At 44.5% G+C, this 19,137-nt stretch overlaps 1 protein-coding gene across 1 annotated transcript in view; it reads left to right on the forward strand.

The window, feature by feature from the left end:
• Positions 1-17,873, forward strand: part of PRR12 (proline rich 12) — a 55,125-nt gene extending 37,252 nt beyond the window's left edge. The window contains exons 9-14 of the mRNA XM_060255559.1: positions 1,360-1,814; positions 3,349-3,474; positions 6,240-6,337; positions 8,359-8,487; positions 10,869-10,964; positions 14,509-17,873. Of these exons, the coding sequence (XP_060111542.1) occupies positions 1,360-1,814; positions 3,349-3,474; positions 6,240-6,337; positions 8,359-8,487; positions 10,869-10,964; positions 14,509-14,649 (1,045 nt within the window). The 3' untranslated portion in view covers positions 14,650-17,873. The remainder of the gene's footprint in view (positions 1-1,359; positions 1,815-3,348; positions 3,475-6,239; positions 6,338-8,358; positions 8,488-10,868; positions 10,965-14,508) is intronic.
• The last annotated feature ends 1,264 nt before the right edge of the window (positions 17,874-19,137 follow it).

Raw genomic sequence — 19,137 nt, forward strand, 5'->3', positions numbered from 1 at the left:
ACCAGTAGTCTGGAGGATGGGCTGGCTTTATTCAGCCACCTCTCTGAATACCCTTCAGGCCCCCATTAGGTGTCAGTCAGCAGAAGTCGCCATGACTTCAGGGTTCAGACAGACATACAGAGAGACACTCACACATAAAATATAAAAATACCAAAAATATATATAATGTACTGAGCAAAATTACATATAAAATTTGCTGGTAGGAATTAACAATTACCAAGAGAATATATTAATTACAAACATAAATAGGACCAGCTCGCCCACTAGTCAAATTAGGCAATTGCCTAGGGTGCCAGGAGGGGGGCCACCAAATTGGGCTCCCCCCCCCCAGTACCCCAGACAAATGCCTAATTCCCGCCCCCCGGTGTGCTCAGAAGAGCAATGCCAGCCTCCCCCTTACCCACTTCGAGGTGGGAATCTCAGTAAAGCGTTCTCTTAAGAGAGCGCATGATGATGAGGCTTCACTTCCCCCATCCCTGAAGGGAGGGGGGAAGTAAAGCCTTGTCGTCGTGCGCTCTCACTTTACTGAGATTCCCGCCTGAAAGCAGGTAAGGGGGAAGCTGGCGTTGCTCCTATGAGTGTGCTGGGAGGAGGGGCAGGGGCTGGAGCGCAAATAAAACAAGAAGGGAGGGGGCGGCAAAGGGGAGAGGCAGTGCTGTGGAGGGGACGTGGCAAGTCTGCCTGGGCACCGTGCACCCTCGGGCCGGCCCTGAACATAAAGTATCCTATACCAGTGTCAGTACAGGCATCTTGCAGTCTTCCCGTTTCTTTTTCTTTAAAAATATTTTATTGTAATACAATTACAATTATATTTTACATAGTAAACATTCAAGCAGTAGTTTTCCTGTTTCAATAGAAATCTTCAGAAATCTCTTCTGTGATAGTTGATTCTCTTTGAGGACTGTGGAGTTTTCCTTTTTAGCTAGGCTCCCTCTCCCCTATGTCAGTGGCCTCCCAAATCACATACATGCTTCATTGGCAGCCAAGCAGTTGCCCCCTAAAAATCTTTTCTGTGGGAAGTCTGAGTAGAAAGATGCTTCTTGGATCCTTTCCCCCCTACTTTTGGTGATGGTTGCCAGGAGCCGGACTCAGAAACAAGCAGGAGGCAGGGCTTGACAATTAAGTGTGAGTGATTTGCATAATCACCAAACCGTGCATCCTATGCAAATCACGCTGCCTAGATTTGGGAAACTGAAATATGGCAAGCCTGCCCTTAGCTTGGCATTGAAACTCTCCCCACATTTAGTAGACTCTAAGCCTGCCTCCGCACTTGATACCAGACCTTCTTGTCTTTAAAGGAGGGCAAACAGCCAGTTCCTGGGGCATGGTAGTCTAACAGTTATGTCTCCCCTGTTGCAGGAGACAGAGCCAGCCTAAGGCCTCTGGCCCTAAGGCTCCTGTGACACCCAAAGTGGAGAAACTTGAGAAGCCAGAAGTCCCGGAGAAGGTTGAGAAACCAGACAAGCCCACCAAGGCCGAGAAACCTCCCAAGACTGAGAAAGTGGAGAAAACCGAGAAGCCCCCCAAGGCTGAAAAAGGGCCTAAGCTGGAAAAGCCCCCCAAGGTTGAGAAGCCTGAAAAGCCCCCCAAGGCGGAAAAAGTGTCCAAGGCAGAGAAGCCCCCCAAAGTGGAGAAAACTGACCCCCCTGTGCCTGTCCCCTCCAAAGCTGCTCCAGTCAGCGCGACGTCTAAACCCAAACCCAAGCCAGCCAAGGTGAAGGCAGAACCACCCCCCAAGAAGAGGAAAAAATGGCTGAAGGAGGCGGCGTCCTCCTCTGACTCTGATTCCAGCCCTGACCTGCAGAGTGAGGAAGGTGAGTGGAGCAAGGCAGGGCCTCGAATGGTGTGTGAAGCAGCTCGGCATTTGACTAGGCATCCTAGAAATGAATGGGGGACCCAGAACATTATGGGATTGGATCCAGACTAAATTGGCCCATTCCCACACATTTCCTCCTTCCTGTTGCAAAGTTTTATGTCATTACTTAGTGACGCCTATCTATCAGGAGCAGCATTTCATGAAGGTCAGTGCGCTGTGATGGGAGGGCAGAGGCAGGAAAGGCAGAGAGCCAGCGTGCTGCAGTCGTCAGAATGTCAGACTAGGATCTGGGAGACCCAGGTTCAAATCCACACTCTGCCATGCATACAAGCTTTGCTGGATGACCTTGGGCCAGTCCCACACTCTCAGCCCGATGTGTACCTCACAGGGCTGTGAGGTTAAAGTGGAAGAGGGAAGAATGTTGTAACCAGCTTTGCGTCACCATGAGGGAGAACAGTAGCGTATAAATGAAGTAAATTAAAGTTCTGGAAAATTTAGTTTGAAAGAAATAGTCCTTGCTAACAGCTGAAGGGGAGTGTTTTTCTTAGCTTCAACGGAGCTATTGATTCAAGTGAAGTTATAATGCTGGAGCAGGATATAGATTGCCAAGATGAGGTGGTTTTCACAAGGAACACAGAGCCAGATTGAGGCCCGGAAGGCAGTATTGGTAAGGGAAGGAGCTTGTCTTGTTTGTGAGGGGCTTATGTTTTAAGTGCTAGGGTGGGAAAATGTCAGTCGTACTTAGCATTTGGATCACACTTGATCAGTGTTCAAAGCAATTCCCCATATCTTATTATGTTAATCTTACCAGTATCAATGTAGAATACACTGGGGGCAATACTCCCTCTAAGCTGTGGAGTCTTGTGAGCAAAAATTGTACTTTGTGAGCTACTGGCATTAAAGTTATGAGCTACTGCTTAAATTAGTTTGCTCTGGGGCCATTTTTCCTGAGCTAAGACAAAAATATGTGAACTTGAGGCTAAAAAACTGAGAGCTAGTTTACGCTAGCTCGGCTTAGAGGGGAACACTGCCTGCGGTTTTTACCTCTGGGTTGCAGGTGGGAGAATTGGGCCATTATACTAAGCTTTTGGCTGAGATTTGAACCAGTGGTCTCCAAAATTGCAGCTCTGTCTTTTAACCCCAGTGCCTCGCCAGATGGGAAATGTTTTCAGTTTGGTGTAGTGGTTAAGTGAGTGGACACTTATCTGGGAGAACCGGGTTTGATTCCCCACTCCTCCACTTGTAGCTGCTGGAATGGCTTTGGGTTAACCATAGCTCTCGCAGAGCAGTCTTTTAAAGGGCAGCTTCTGTGAGAGCTCTCTCAGCCCCACCTTCCTCACAGGGTATCTGTGGTGGGGTGGGAGGTAAAGGAGATGGTGACCGCTCTGAGATTCAGAGTATAGGGTGACATATAAATCCAATATCCTCTTCTTCTTCAGTTCAGTCAGACTGGAGACTGGAAGAGGCGTCAGAGGAGTCTGTGCAGTTGTGTTATTTTTGTGTCTTCTCTCAATATCCCTTTCCCCACCTAGAGCGTGTGCCAACAGGCCGTATTCTAAATACGCGAGCCATGAAGGAGATGTACCGCAGCTACGTGGAGATGCTGGTCAGCACTGCCCTGGACCCAGACATGATCCAAGCTCTCGAGGATACAAATGGTGCATATTCGTCTGTGTTGGTGATAGTGTGTGTGTGGCAGCAGAGAACATCTTATAATTTGGAGGCTTTTTGCTCTTATAAAGTTGTTCCTTGCAAATCCTGTATTCATTGTTCATTTATTTTCATCTTTCTCTCCTGTCCCTATTTTTGTTTTTTTGTCACTGTTGGCCTTGGTGGGAAAGGTTCAGAGGCTTTTGTTTTTGCCTTGAGAGATAAGAATGGCTAGGCACAGCATCCTGTTTCCAACAGTGGACAGCCAGATACTTCCAGGAAACCACCAGTTGGGAATGAAGTCAACAGTGCTCCATTTCCATTCAAAGTCAGATTCCTTCTAAACTAGGAGGTTCCATTTATTTACTTGCTAGTTTATTTACTTCGTGTATGGCCTGCCTTTCTTTCTCAGGCTCAGGTTGGATTACAGGATATAAAACTGTGCAGAGAAACAGTGTTAAAACAACCTCTGAACAATGCAGTAGGACTGGAATGACAGAATTTGAGAACAATGTGAATAGCAAACTATCTAAGGCAAGGTGTTCTGCAGACAATACAGAAAGTGGCTTGCAGAGTGTAAGACTATACAGTAAAAGCAAATAATACCTGCAGCAATTGTTGCAGTGGATGATGATCCTGTTCACTTTAAGAGTGCCTTCTTGGGGCCATTCTATCCTGGAGCCATCCAGTATAGTTCTAATCTCTTTATAAAATGCCACCTTGAAAACGACTGTTTTGCACATTAGTTGCAGATATCCATGTATCTACTGGATTTATTTTTTAATCCAGTTTGTACTGTTGACAGTCACTTTAACTTGTGATGCTGAGATCTGTAAATTTTAAATTTGAATCAGATGAATTAAAACCGTGGCTAGGTACAGATGGGCAGCTTGCGGCAGCAGCCTTTTGGCTCAGGAGACAGCTGGCATTGTTTGAGGTACCCCGGGGTAGTCAGACAGCATGTGCCCTGCTACCGGAAGAAGGATGGGCTGCATGCACCCCGCAGGAGCGATCACACCACTCCTACGCTTGGGAGGTGCTCCCCTGGCACTCCTGAGCCATTCAGACGGCCAGAAAAGGTGACAGGGAAGCAGGAAGCACTTCAGAGATTTGCTTTTTCAAGCGGCATACAGGCATCAGAGAGGACGAGGTAAGGGCGGGAGCAAGGCAGGACCCAGATGTGCACATTTGAATGTGCCATTTTAATCCAGACATGGGGGGTGCCTGTGTCAGCCCACATTGACCACCTAAATTCAACCCTTCTGAATCTATACTGCCAGTCAATTTAGTTGGTTCTGGCATTATGGTGAAGGGAGGGAAACCTCTCCATGCTTTCTCCATGTGTAATATTACAAGGCTAGCTGGTGTTTCTCTGCTCAGCTGTCTTTATTTTATTCTTAAACTTTAAAAAGTTTTATTCTTAAACTTTTTTTTAAAAAAACTTCTTATAGGACAGCTGCTGCAATCCCCTGATTATTTTGGCTGCCTCTTTCTGGGCTCTGATAGTGTTTGGGGGGGCATCAGGAAGGAGGGCTGCGCAATATATTTGCTTGTAGAAGGACATTTTGATAGAGGATGTTTGTCTGTCAGTTCCATTCCTAACAAACCCAGGTGTGGAATTTGCCACCCTTAACTGACCAGCTGTTTTCACTCCTATTGCTGTCCACCTCAACTCTCTAATCTCTTTCTCGTCAGTCACTGCTGGTTCAGTCCCCATATCACCATCTTTATGCGATGTGTGGATATTCATCGTTTTTAGCCCTTTTAAAAAAATACTTCCTGTCACTTAGTCTGATTTGCCATTTTGTCTCTCATTCACTGAGTCTGAAGAGATGCTTTTTTGGACAGTTCTTGATTGGTCACCTTGGGTTTTCATGATCTGAAATCATGAAGTGTCACCTGCAAACTTTGGCTGCTAGACTCCTCCCTGAACCTGTTACAGAAAAATTTAATAGCATCTCATCCCTGCTGCCCTGACCTGGATGGCCCAGGCTAGCCTGATCTCAGAAGCTAAGCAGGTTCAGTCCTGGTCAGTATTTGGAGGGCAAGACCACTAAGGAATTCCAGGGTCACGATGCAGAGGCAGGCAATGGCAAACCACCTCTGAATGTGTCTTACTTTGAAAATTCTGTGAGGTTACTGTGAATCAGCTATGACTTGATGACTCATTACAAACACACACACACACACCCAGTCCCTGCTGGGGAACCCAGGAACCCAATAAAAATTTTTGAAATGAAAACCACCATCTTTGTGGGCTGTCTTCCTCTTTGGTGTCCCAAGACCTGGGAAGTCACTCTTCTGTTAAAAAAGAGAAATGGAACTAAAATTTTAATGTTTCAAAGCTCTTGCTATGCAGTGTAATCCCAAATTTTTACTTCTTGCTAATAGGACAGTCTGGCATTTCCCATTGTGTTCTGTAGTGGGGATGGAAGGCATGTTGTTGGGGGTTAGGAACACTATGAGCCGTTGATCTGCAGGTAGGTTGTTTAGTGTTGGCCATAAATATGAGCAGATTACTTTACTGAATAGCACAAGCAGATCTTTTAAAGAAAACTAGTGCCTGTACAGGAATTCTAGTGTCCTGAGGAACAATGCAGCATTTTGAAAATTTTGCACTTAATTGGTGCAAGGTGGCAGGCATAGTAGATTTTGATTTCTTTCTTTATTGCAGAATGTCAGTTCTCTACAGTAGTAGTCTCAGGTCATGTCACCACCCCCATCCTCAATGACTTATTTCTGCCCCTTAATCCATTTTTATGCTCTTCCACAGATGAACTTTATCTCCCACCCATGAGGAAGATTGATGGGATATTGAATGATCACAAGAAAAAGGTGCTGAAGAGAGTGTCTCTTAATCCCTCGCTACAGGTACAAGAATGGAACAGGAGGGGAAAGTGTGTTAATCCTCCCAGAGACTGTATTGTTCTCGGATGTTTGGCTTAGTCATATAGTTTGTTTGGTCACAATCTGGGAGTAGACATTTCCTCCTGATTCACCTTCATGACAGCCCTGACAAAGAGAGGGGTGGGGTGTGGAGGAAGGAAGGAAGGAAGAACATGTGCTAAAGATTGAAAGTATGTGACTTAGCTGGGACCCCAGATCTCAGTGTCTGACCCATATGAGGTCACAAACCTCCTCCTTGTTCTCACCAGTAAGATTTCTGCCTCTATAAAATTAGTTCCTTTTGGAATTTATTTATTGGTTATGTATTTACTTCATTTAGAGTCCTTCTTTCTCGCTAAGACCAAAAGCAGATTACCGAATAAGAGAATATGAATAAGAAATTAATGTGTGGAAATGATGCAATGAAAACAGGATTACGAAATTAGAAAGCAATGCAATATAAGCAGCATGATACAGTCAATAAACAATGCAAGAATTTTCAAAACAGTTCTGCTGGATGTGGGGGAATTGAATAACCACTTTCTCTGTCCTTCAAGGCAAATGGTAGAATGGTTACACAGTCGGGGCCTTGTCTTCTTCCTGTGCCCCCAAAGAATTCAGTCATCCTCACCTCAGAACATGTAGTTCTACCTTCTGGGTAGCAAGCTTTACTTGGTTCTCTCTCCTTTTTATGTTGTCAGTCTGTGGTGAGACTCTGCTTTGGTTTTGCACATCTTGCTATGGGGACTGGTGTTTTTATATGGGGGCTGTGTTCTTCAGGGGTAGAATAGCTTGGGATGTTCTCTTTGCGGTCTGCTCCCCACAGGCTTATGGTGAGTTCAGTTCTTGTGTATCATCATCTGAGCAGAGGAAAAAATCAAACCCTCCTGCCTGATCCCCCTCTTTTCTCCAAGCAGAAAGACCACAATTTCTGAAGTAGAAGGGAATGGTAGTAAGGAATGGCAAGTCCCAGTAGCAAGATGTGCAAAACTGAAGCAGACTCTCACTACAACTGGACAACAGTCCTGGAAGCACAGAGGGATGGCCTGATAGCAGCTTCTCAGTAAAAGGGTTGCCTGGATTGTGGGGGGAAAATATTCACTTAATATTTTATTAAAATTATGAATATTTCTCACCTTTCCAAAAATGTCCTATGCAGCTCAGAGCAATAAAAAATGGAGCAAAACATTAAAATAAAATATCATGACAGTTACAAGCTGGCAGTTTGAAACAACAGATATATACTATTTGCCACAAGCACCATGTAGCTGTAAATAGCAGAAAATAAATCAGCTAAACTTCAGATTTCATAGCAGTGAGTAAAAACTGGTATAAAAGGGGGTGAGTAAAACAGTGTCACCCAAAACGAGGGGCAAAAATAACAGAACTGAGAGAGAACACCCTCAGAAACTTTGTCTGGCATCCAAATGACAGTCAAGAGGATGTCAAGTGAACACAGGGGATCTGGCTGTGGTACCCCTTCAGAACAGGCCCTTTTTCCTGACTTCTGAAAGCAGGGCCTCAGAAAATGACTTCCTTGAATGGGCTGAACTACATGGGACTAAACAGTCCTTCAGATACCTTATGAGCTGCCTGCAGTTTGCTCCTCCAGGCTATAGCTCTCAGGGAGGAGGGAATCTGTATTTGATTTTCAGGTGTTTTAGTTGAAGCTCGGTGGCCCCCCCCACCTGTGTCCCTTACCCAGTAGATCTGGCAGTGATGCTCTGATTAAGAAAATCATCTCCCTCCACCTCAGGTTGGACACCACCTAGTTGTGATCCACCATCTCTGGGCTTTTCCCAAGTTGCTGTGCAGATGTTGCTTGCTCCACTCTTTTTATGGTGCCCCCTCCCATGTGCAAAACCTTCATTCTTTTTATTTATTTGAATACCTATCCTTGCCATATCCCACTGGGGTCCAAGGTGCACAGAAGGGTGAGAGTCATAGATTTGATCTGTTAATGTGAAAAATCCTGTCTCGTGATTCCTGCTTTGTGTTCTGCCCAGGAGGCGCTCCATACGTTCCCTCAACTCCACGCCGAAACGTGCGACACCACAGTCAAGTTGCGCCCGGGTGGTGAACCTTACAACCGTAAGACACTCAATAAACTCAAGAAGAATGTATCCAAACCGCAGGTGGGTATTAGAAGCCAAATCCACACAGTAGGGCAGTAGGTATTTCCCCCCACAGTGCTTTGTTCAGCAAAATGGCTAACATGGCTGTTTTTTTCTCAGACTAAGCCACTCTCAGTTCCACCCACTGCACTTGTAAACCATCAACATGGGGTTCTTGGGCTCCCAGATTTTTGGAGACTGCTTCACTTCACTAGCGGGGGGTTAATGAAAAGATGCAAACTCAAAACTCTTCTTGTTTGTATGGTCTTTATCTGTTGAGGTAAAATTTCAGAGCACTGCATGTGTCCAGCTCATACCACTCTGTTTCCCTGGGATGTACTAACTTGGGGGGACCAAAATTGGCCAGGGACTGTATGAGCAGTTAACTAGACCTAGTTTGTCTTGCCAAACATACTAGTGTGATTTTCATAGCTCAGATTTGCAGAGCACTAAGCATGCATACAGCAAGTCTTTCAGAAGAGGATACGCATATGCTCCCCTGGGTCAAAGACAGGTCCATTCTGGATCGGATATTGATAATGTCTTGTACTCCACGTTTTGACTTGTGAAGCAAGAGCAGCCTCTGCCAAATAGGCCCAACTAGCACTGACTGCATGAAAATTTATAGAAAAATTAAGTTTGCTTTTCTTTGGAGCTCCTGTAGGGAAAAGCCATGAAATGAATTAAAACCCATTTAAAATCAATTTGTAGCATAGGCGTGTAGCCTTAATTGAATACGTTTCAAACCAATTTGTTTGACTGCAGATTAAGAACATTCTAATTTAAATTCTCCGAGGTTCTGAGCATCCCTTCAGAACTGCAGCTTCCAGAGGGTCTGGGGGAGCTGGAATGGGGAGGGGCAGGGTTCCTTATTAGAATAGTGTGCTGTTATATATCTTCAGCAATAAAAATAACTATAATGTTGAAGAGATTTTAAATCTCAGCAATTGCAGCTTTTTTAAGTGGGGGAAGAAGAGTGACGTTTTAAATGTTTCTCTTCCTAAAAACTTCAGCATTTGGAAAGCAGAACGTCATCTACAAATTAGCAATTCAAAAGATTTAAATATTGAGAGGCTAAGGAGAAGAATACGTAGGATTTTTTTTGTTTGTTCAGGGATCCCAGATCTGTTAAAACATTTGATTTTACAAATGAAAGTTGCTGAACAACCACCACCACCCCAGCTTTGAGGAATTTAGCATTCAGTAAATATCGATATTTTTCAATTTGAAGAAATTTGAATTATTTAATGCTCAGGGCAAGTAGATTCTCTCTAAAACATTTTGATCTTGACAGTTCCTGTCTTGAAATAATTAGAGGATCAGAAATTTGAACATGACTCTCTTTTCAGCATTCAATTGCTTGGTTGTGGCCAATGAAAAAAATTGCTGGATTTCCTTGTGGTTACTATGACTATTTAGTTCCTTATGTTCTTTATGATTATTTAGAACTTACTTGGCATCTGCAAAAGTAATAGTCCTTCAGAAAGAAAATAAAATCCTATGAAACACAAGAGCAGGAAAAGAGGCAGCGCTTGATAAAGAAATAACCAAGGTCAAGGAGAAGAGAGCGTTAACTAGTTCAGGCTTAAATAAGCTTTGCGAGTATCTTAGCAAGGGAGTGACTTGGCCTAGAGGCATGGAAATTGTTTCAGGAGTAGAGGAAGGCCTTCTTGTAGGAGAAGACCTTCTTGCCGAGGATGCAAGAAGGTTTGAAGATCTAATCCCACAGATGCAGCAAAATGAGTTGGTAGAATCTTGCTATGTTAGAGAGGATCTGCAGGTAGAAGATGGGATTTTTAAAGTTTAATGCCATTCCCTGAAGGTAAAAACTTAGTGCCTCAAGGTAGACATATGCTTCCTGCTGTGCTAGAAGTCTAATTGCACAGGATTTCAGAATTATTATTATGTGGGAGAAAATTCATAGATGTGGCCGTCCTCCTGGAAGGGTCGGACCACTTTGGAACTTCATTCTACTGCAAGTACTGATTAGCCCACTCAGTTTAAGAGGTCTGGAGAGCATAAAATGTTTCAGCAGAGTGAATGAGTGGAAGTTCTTCAGAGTGTGGCGAGGAAGTGCCCACAGTGACAGACATGAGAGTTAATTTTGCAGAAGCATTGTAAATGGAAAAGGTGGAGGGGAGCAGTGCAAAATGGAGGGAGGGAAGCTGGGAAGAGGTTGGTTGGGCAAGGGTGGATAAGGTTTTAGCATATCTTCATTTTTTAAAAAATTATGAGTTTTAAGTTGGCAGTCATTTAGGATGAGGAATAGTGATATTCTTGGATATTTCAGGAACATGAAATGAGGGGGGTTGTAAGAATCAGGGAAAAGAACTTGCCTGTGACCTCTTGTGTGATTTATTTTTCCTCATCTCTCCCTCACCTCTTTGTTCTGATGTTGACAGGAATTCAGCGTGGAAGTGGAGAAGTCCTTTTTCTACACTCTGTACCATTCCCTTCACCACTACAAGTACCACACCTTTCTGCGTTGTAAGGATGAGGTGAGTGAGACCCATGGACCCAACCTTCTACTCCTTGCAGAGGCCTCCTTTTGCCTGGCTTTCTCTTGTCTTTTTGTCCTTTGAGACAGGCTTGTTGTGGATTGGTCCCTCAATGGCTGAGTCATAAAGATGTGGAGTGGGCAAGTCTGGGGTTGAACTCGAGGTTTATAGGCCAACCTGACTTGATAGGAAAGGAAAATCCATAACCTATAGCTATTTAGCACCCTGGAAACCTGATTTCTGTGCATCCCTCATTACAGAGGGTGCAGACATCACTCTCTGGAACATTTAGAAAATAGCTGCTGAACAAGAGGACTAGATTGTATTTTAAGAAGAATATTTAGCGAAAGCTGGGCTTTAAGGGAATTCCTGGTCCCAGATACTGTGGAGTATGCTGTGAATGAAGGAAGAAGAGATCAAGTTGTAGAGATCCAGCAAACTAATGGAGCCATGTAGTACCCCAGCTGTGGGTCCCTCAGTGCTTGACAGGGAGGGCCATTCAGCAATGGAAAGAACTGTTAAGCGTGCTTGAGGAGGATGCATGTGACACCATTTTGAGAGTTAGAAAAGTACTGAGCTTTAGGAAAGTGTTTTGAAATAAATATGTCATAGTAGGCTTGAGTGTTGCTTGATTGCCCACAATGCATGAAACAGGAATCCCAGCCATAGTTTGCATCTTGGTGGGAGTATGTGTACTAGTGAGAGAGATTTTTTGCTGAGCAAGTAGCTCCCCAAGCGATTTTGGGTTGCTATCATGCAGCTTGCTTTTCTGGCCCTTCCAGATCCCTCAGTAAGGCCGACACATTCCTGAGCATCAGCAACACTCGTCTGTTGTGTCTTCCTAAGGGAGATATTCTTGTGTGTTGTTAATGGCAATTCAGGAAACATGCCACTGTCAGGACTGTATAACATTTGATAATACCAAGAGACGATTCATTGCTTCTGATCATAGAACCTGGCGTTTGCTGTCTTGAAACGTACAACCAAAATGCCAACAGAATATGTAGAGTGTGGGGAAAGTGCAGTATAATTTTGGGCACAGAATTCCATTTTATGAGAATCTCAGCTATGATAGCCTGTGTGGTATAGCAGTTAAAGAGTAAAGTAGGAGTCAAGTTGCACCTTTAAGACCAACAAAGTTTTATTCAGAATGTAAGCTTTCGTGTGGTAGAAGCACACTTCATCAGACAATAGGATGGAATGGCAAACAGTCCTAAATATAGAGAAAGTGGGCAGCGAATTAGTATTCAAAATCATGGAAATGTTTGTTAGCAGATTAAAAGAATCACAATTTGGGGTCTGGTGATTGTTAATTTATGTTAACTGGGCTGCATCAACAAGGGGGCATTCTAGTTTGCCATTAGAAAAAAAGATACATTAAAATATAGTGGAAGCTTGTTTAGTATACGTAATGAGATAAACAGCCAATATCCCTTATTTGAGTATGTCAATACAAAAAAACATTATTCTGATACATTATTCTAAAAGAAAAATACATTAAAATACTGTGGATATATAGCTATACTCAGAATGTGTTTAGCATATGTAGTGAGATAAAAAACCAACATCCCTGTTCAGTCCTGGGGAGGTGTTTGTTCCAAGTTTCATAATAATTTTTAATTCAGCAGTTTCTCTCTCCATTCTGTTCTTGAAGTTCCTTTGTAATAAAACAGCTGCTTTGAGGTCACCATTGCATGCTCTGAGAGTGTTGGACTAGAATCTCTGAGGAGCAAGTTCAAAGCCCTGCTCTGCCATGGAAACTGACTGGGCCAGTCAGCCTCACAGCACAGTTGTAAGAATAAAATGGAGGAGAGGGGAATAATTCAAGCTGCTTCCATTAGAAGCAAAGGTGGGGTTGTAAATGAAGTAAAATAAATGAAACAAAGCAAAATTGCTAAGCCTTCTACTTGCAGCAATAGGTTTTTTTAAAACAAACAAAATCAGAATAAGTGAAGCAAAATAATTTGAAATGGTACACAATTGATATGCTTTTGTTGTCCCCCCCTCCCCATTGTTTTAAATTGTTCATAGCATGGAGGCATGCCCATTCATGATTGTAGCTACAGTCCATCAGCAAAATTTGCTTGCTGTTCTGTTTTTTAAAAGCAATTTATAAAATGTTTATTCAATACAATTAAATTATATACATAACACCCCCCCGCCCCCAAAAAAGCCTAATAGATACATGGCCAGCATGTCTCCCTGAACTGTAACCTGTCCCCACCCCCCACCCCCGGTGAAATTAAGAATTCTATTTCCCACACTTTGATGCAGAAATCCATTCTCCGCACGGCACAGCCCTTAACCTTAATGAATGCAATCTGGAAATACCTCTACCTGGTAATATCTCATTACCCAAAGGACTCTGAACATATGAAGCTGCCTTATACTGAATCAGACCGTCGGTCCATCAAAGTCAGTATTGTCTTTGAGCAGCTTACAATCACCATCCCTTTCTCTCCCCACAACAGACACCCTGTAAGGTAGGTGGGGCTGAAACGAGAGCTCCGAGAGAATGGTAACCTGCCCAAGGTCACCCAGCTGTCTTCATGTGGAGGAGGAGTGAGGAATCAAACCCAGTTCTCCAGACTAGAGTCTGCTGCTCTTAACCACTACACCACACTGGCATAAAGCTATTATTTGAAATTTTAGGCATATTGATGACATGATTTTAACAGTAGAACAGCTCGAGTCCACTGGCACCTTAGAGCCCAACAAGGTTTTCGGGGTATAATCTTTTCAAGAGTCAAAGCTTCTTTGGCTCTTGAAAGCTCCCACCCCCAAAATCTGAGGTGCTCCTGGACTTTAATCCAGCTGTTCTATTGCACATTGACCTTCTGAAGAAACGATTTAACAAATAAGATACCTGCTTTACAAGGAACCTATCGCTCCTGCCTGATATAAGGTCCACTTTATTTCCAGTAATCTGTCTCCTGTTTCTATGCCTACCTCGTATGTAGGGTTGCCAATCCCAAATTGGGAGTAGGAAAACCAGCAGCTCCGTGATGCCAGCCTCAAAAAACCAGAAAACCACAATCAAGACATGGCAAGAATGCTTCTGGGCACCTACAAATCTCCCCCTGCTTCAAAGTTACCAGAAAGTGGGGGTGGGGTGTTGAATGTCCACTGGGCTCTCCATTATACCCTGTGGAGATTGGACTCTGTAGGATATAATGGAGAATTGATCCATGGGTATCTGGGCTGTTTTTTGAGACAGAAGCACCAAATTTTCAGCATCGCATCTGGTGCCTCTCCTCCCTCCAGTTTCAAAGAGATTAGACCAGGGGATCCAGTTCTATGAACACCAAAAGAAGGTGCCCTTATCCTTCATTATTTCTGACAAAGGGAGGGCATTAAAAGTAGTGTGGTCCCTTTAAATGTGATGGCCAGAGTTCTATCATGCTTGTCACAACCTTGCTTCTGGCTCCTGGCTCCACAAATATCTCAGATATCTTCTGAGACAAACCTGGCAACCCTACTCGTGTGGCCTTTCTGCTCTCTCAAAGCTCGGGCTCCTGACGTTTATCGTTTTGGTCTCTTCCAGACGACAGCGATCGAGGGTGAAGACGAGGACCTGGGCCAAGAGGAAGTGGTTCAGCAGTGCATGCGTAACCAGCCATGGCTCGAGAAACTGTTTGACTCCTTCAGCGAGTTGCTGACTCAGGCGCAGAGCAAATGTGCGTGACGCGCGTGCAAGCCGCCCAGAGCCACGCCCCGGGAGGGGCCGCCTAACGCCCACCCCTCTGCAGAGCCAGAGCAGGAAGTGGGGAGAGGAAAGTCGAGGGGTACCATTGCAGGCAACGAGTTCAGACTCCGCTCAGTACGGCCACCGCCACCCCTGCCCTTTTTGTTTATTTGTTTTCCTTTTTTTAAAAAACAAAACCCAGGGACCTGGTATGGGTCTTCTGCTTCGGTGGTGGGGTGTGGGATGGTTTGCGATGGCAGAGAAGGACGTGTGGAGGGGAGGTTCTCACTAGATATTTGGACGGATGCCCCGCCCCCCTTTCCCTTTTGCCCTGGCTGTACAGAGAAATATTATTTATATATAAATGTATAAATGTCTAATTTGAGCAGCCTTGCCCCGCCTCTGCTCTTGATGGGGTGAGAGTAGGAAGAGAACCCATAGGAAGGTCAGAGAGGAACGGTGGTGTGCGATTCAGAGCTAGGAGGCTGGGTCTTAGGTCTCCTGAGTTCTGCGGGTGAAGGAAATAACAAAGGGGCGGGGGGGGGAGGATCTGGGTTCTATCCTGCATCTCTTCCATCGAGGCCCTTTAAATTCTCCCAGAGGTTGAGTTGAACATGGAGGGAACTTTGCAGTGACCCGCTTCCCGGTTACATGGTGTCAGCTCTCTCGACTACCTGCAGTCTGATCAGGTAATATAACCCTACTTCCCTCCCCCACCACAAACAACTCCAATCCCATCTCTGCCAAACCATTGTTGTTCAGTGTAAAAAAAAGGGGGGGGAAGGGCGTTCTCACCCACACACTAATGACGATCATTTTCTATTCTTGCTTCCGATCGAAAAAAATATTTATTGCCAAGTTCTTCCCACCCTTTTCCCATCCACAGTTCTTTCCAGAGAGCCCTTCTCTCTGGGGTGAGCTTTTTAATCTTATCTTTTCGTGTCTGTGGTTGGGGGCGGGGGGCAATTACTGCTGGTGGATCCTGCCATTAGCCCCTGTTGTTTGTCTCTGCTCTCCCCACCCCACTTGGGGGATCCTAGCTTCTAGTGACACATGGAGAATCTCCCCACCTCTCCCAGTATCCCTTTTGACTGGTAAATTAGGGGATGAAGCACAGCGATACCCATAGCAAATCTGCCTGTACCAAGACTTCCTAGGTGTGCTCTTCCCCCCTCCCAGCTGTCTAGATTTTTTTTCAAAATGACCCCACATGGGTCAAGGGAGGGTTGAAAAAGCAGGTCGCAGTTATATCCCCCTAGTACCTGTTTCATTTTATCTCCTCTGCAGGAGGGGTAGTTCCCCCCCTTTCCTATTATGGTCTTTAACAAGGCAGGATTCTATGTTTCCCCCCCCCCTTCCCCTCAGCTGTATATACTGTATAGGATAAAAAGTCTATGTATCATATTGTATTTGACTAACTTGAACTTAACGATGCGCAGGACTTTTTCTCTCTTTCCTCTCTCTCTTTCTCTTTCCTCTCTCTCACCCGTAGCTGTGACGTTCTTTGGTTTGGACTGAAATTTTTCATTAGGAGGTCGTTATTTTTTTATCGTTGTTGTTGTCAAGGGGGACAGGAGATTCCGTGTTGCCTCCTATCCCTTAGCCCTCCTAAGCCAAGAGCCCCCTTCTCTTTCTAACCCTGAACTGAAATGCTAAAACTAAATCTTTTTAGATTAGAAGAATAGGTTCCAATTCCCCACTCTTCAGCCCCTGCCCCTATGTCCTTCAAGAGGCCCCAAGTCATACAAGTTACACACGCACCACACTTAGCAGCCTGTTATCACCTCAGCTCGTTCTTCCTGGGAAAGGCCCATGAACATCCCAAATCAATCCCATACTGAACATACATCTCTCCACAACCACCACCCCGCCCCAAGCAGACAGATTCTCACTTCCCAGCCAATGTCTACCTCATTCCTGTTCCCAACTTTTTCTCTTCACCATGAAGTTCCTGGTAGGAATTTTTCCACACTAGTTCAGTTTCATCACTCTCCCGTTTTCATTCTCTCTCTTTCCATGCAAGCACACTCTAGTTGGGTTCAACTCTGTTCTTCTCACAGTTCCCCAATCAGAGCACTCCCAATTTCCTAAAGACTTCTCATTCATTTTCACCGGGTCAAAACAGACAGGAGTGTGTGAAAGTTCCCCACAACACATTCCTCTCCCTCCATTTTTCATTTAGGGGAGGGCATGAAAAGGTACTTGCAGTGGGGGGGGGAGGGGTTGGATCTCACCTCAAAAGGAGTTGTCCTTTTTTTTTTGCTATGTCAGGATTACTTTCAACTAGTCTCTGAAGAGCCCCGGAAATGGATTTGGTGACCCTCACCCCCCTCCCCTTCATTTAGGGGAGGGTCTTTTTTATATATGCATATACACAACTCCCCTTATTCCCCTAGATCCCATTTTTCCTCCCCTAATTATTTATTGTGGGTGAATAGAGGCTGGCAAGTGTGTGTGTGAGTGTGCATGGAAGGGCGTGCGCGTGTGTGTGTGTTGAATTTGGTGTACACCGAACCCTACTCAAAATGGAGTATTTTAAGGGGGAGGGAGGGTTGACTGGTTTCCCTTCTGGATATTTTAGAGCTTGCAAATTAGTTTTTAACTGCTTTCCCTACAAAACCTGGCTACTGATTGCTGTCAGGCCTTATAGAGGTGAAGGACTTTAGGTTGAACCTGTATGTCAAGGTGGGGTTAGCTTGAACACGGGGTTTGGGGAAAGCGAGGGGATTGGGGGAGGGGAGTGTGTTTCACAGTACAGGGTTCATTTTTGAGGGACACAAGAGCCATTACACTTTCTGGGACAACAGGTCTGCGCCATCAATCCTATATAAAACCTTACAAAAGCATTGCCTTTTGGCAGAGTGGCCAAACCCGCACACCCCCAGAATTGGAGGGCCCAGCTTCAAGTTAATCTGAAACACATGCGCACACACACACCTGCTTCGTGTAACGGGAAAAAAAGACTTTTCTCTCCTCCCCCCCCCCCATTTGGATCTCGGAAGGCCCCCTTTTTTACGACGTGTATTTCTGTGTATCTTGTTCGCGCCTCAAGGGTATTGTTCTGAGATATGGGATTTGTGTTCTGTATTATTGGATGTTCCTATATATTTTTATTGTTTATTATTAGTGTCTGAGACGTTTTTTTCTCTCAATATGTAAAACTCACATTGTATACTGTGTACACAACAAAATGACAAAAAACACTTTTCTTTGCAAAAATGAAATGCCTGATGCCCTGCTTTATTCATTTGGTTGGGATCGGGGAGGGGGCAGAGATAATTCAATCAGCTGCTTGGTAGGGAATGATCTGAACAAATGATAGAGGGGGATGGTATAGAAAATAACAGTTTATAAAATTAAGCATAGAATCATAAAGTTGGGAGCTCTAGCGTCATCTCGTTCAACACCCTGCACAATGCAAGAAATTCACAAATATCTACCTCATTCCCCCCCATTCCCCCTGCTTCCATGGCCAGAAGATGGCAAAAAACATTTTAGCACTGAAGCAACCCTTCTTGCCCTCCCTCACATTGGAATATTCCCCCTGATACTACAACTTGGGGGCACCCAATATTGATGTACACTAGATTCAGGACAGGCCAAAGGGAAAGACTCCTTTGCTCAACAAATAAACTGGAATTAACAGCCAGAGGACACAATGATGAACATGGATGGCTTCAAAAGAGGGATTAAACAAATTAATGGTGGATTGATCCATCACTGGTCTCAGTGGCAAAAAGGAGTTTACACACATAGAGGCAGTCAACCTCTGAATACTAGAGCTAAGAGGTCAATAGGAGGTCTTGGCCTCTATGCCTTGTTTGCTGGCCCTTCGTGGCAAACTTGTTGGTCATTTGGCGCTGGACTACATGGAATACTAGTCTGATCTGGCAGGGCTTGTGTTATGTCATGATGCAGGAAATCCAGGAGTCCTGGCTACCAGCATCACAGATGTCTTTCCCCTCAGGCAGCCCTGAAGTCCTGTCTCTCAGCCCCAGGGCCTTACTACTCTTACCCTTAGTTTTCCAGCTGGATGAACTTAGGTCCCTAGCTCATTTTTCTTGTGCAACTCTCCAAGACCCCTAAAAGTCCAGTTGCATTTCAACCACTCAACTTAGGAACACCAGTCTCAATTCCAGTAACTTCTACTTATCCCCAAACCACTGTCCTTCATTATCCCAGAATCTGATGATCTGTGAAGGAATGTAGTTATGAAGAACAGAGGCCTGAGTTATACATTAATGTGGAATTTTTGCCGGGAGATAAACTATTTGGGAGGAAGAAGAGTCAGGAGTGAAGGCTATTGTTTTAATATGTCAGGGAAAGCCTTCCACATTGTTCTTTTTTTAAGTCACCATAAAGTATTTCAACCTTTTATCCAATTATAAAACCATAAATTTCATGTTTGCCCAAACTCATCAGATCCCAGAAGCTGCATAACGTCAGCCCTGGCTAGTCTTTGGATGGGAGACCACCTAGGAATACCAG

This window comes from Heteronotia binoei, chromosome 15 (assembly GCF_032191835.1).
Source record: "Heteronotia binoei isolate CCM8104 ecotype False Entrance Well chromosome 15, APGP_CSIRO_Hbin_v1, whole genome shotgun sequence".
Lineage (NCBI taxonomy): Eukaryota > Metazoa > Chordata > Lepidosauria > Squamata > Gekkonidae > Heteronotia > Heteronotia binoei.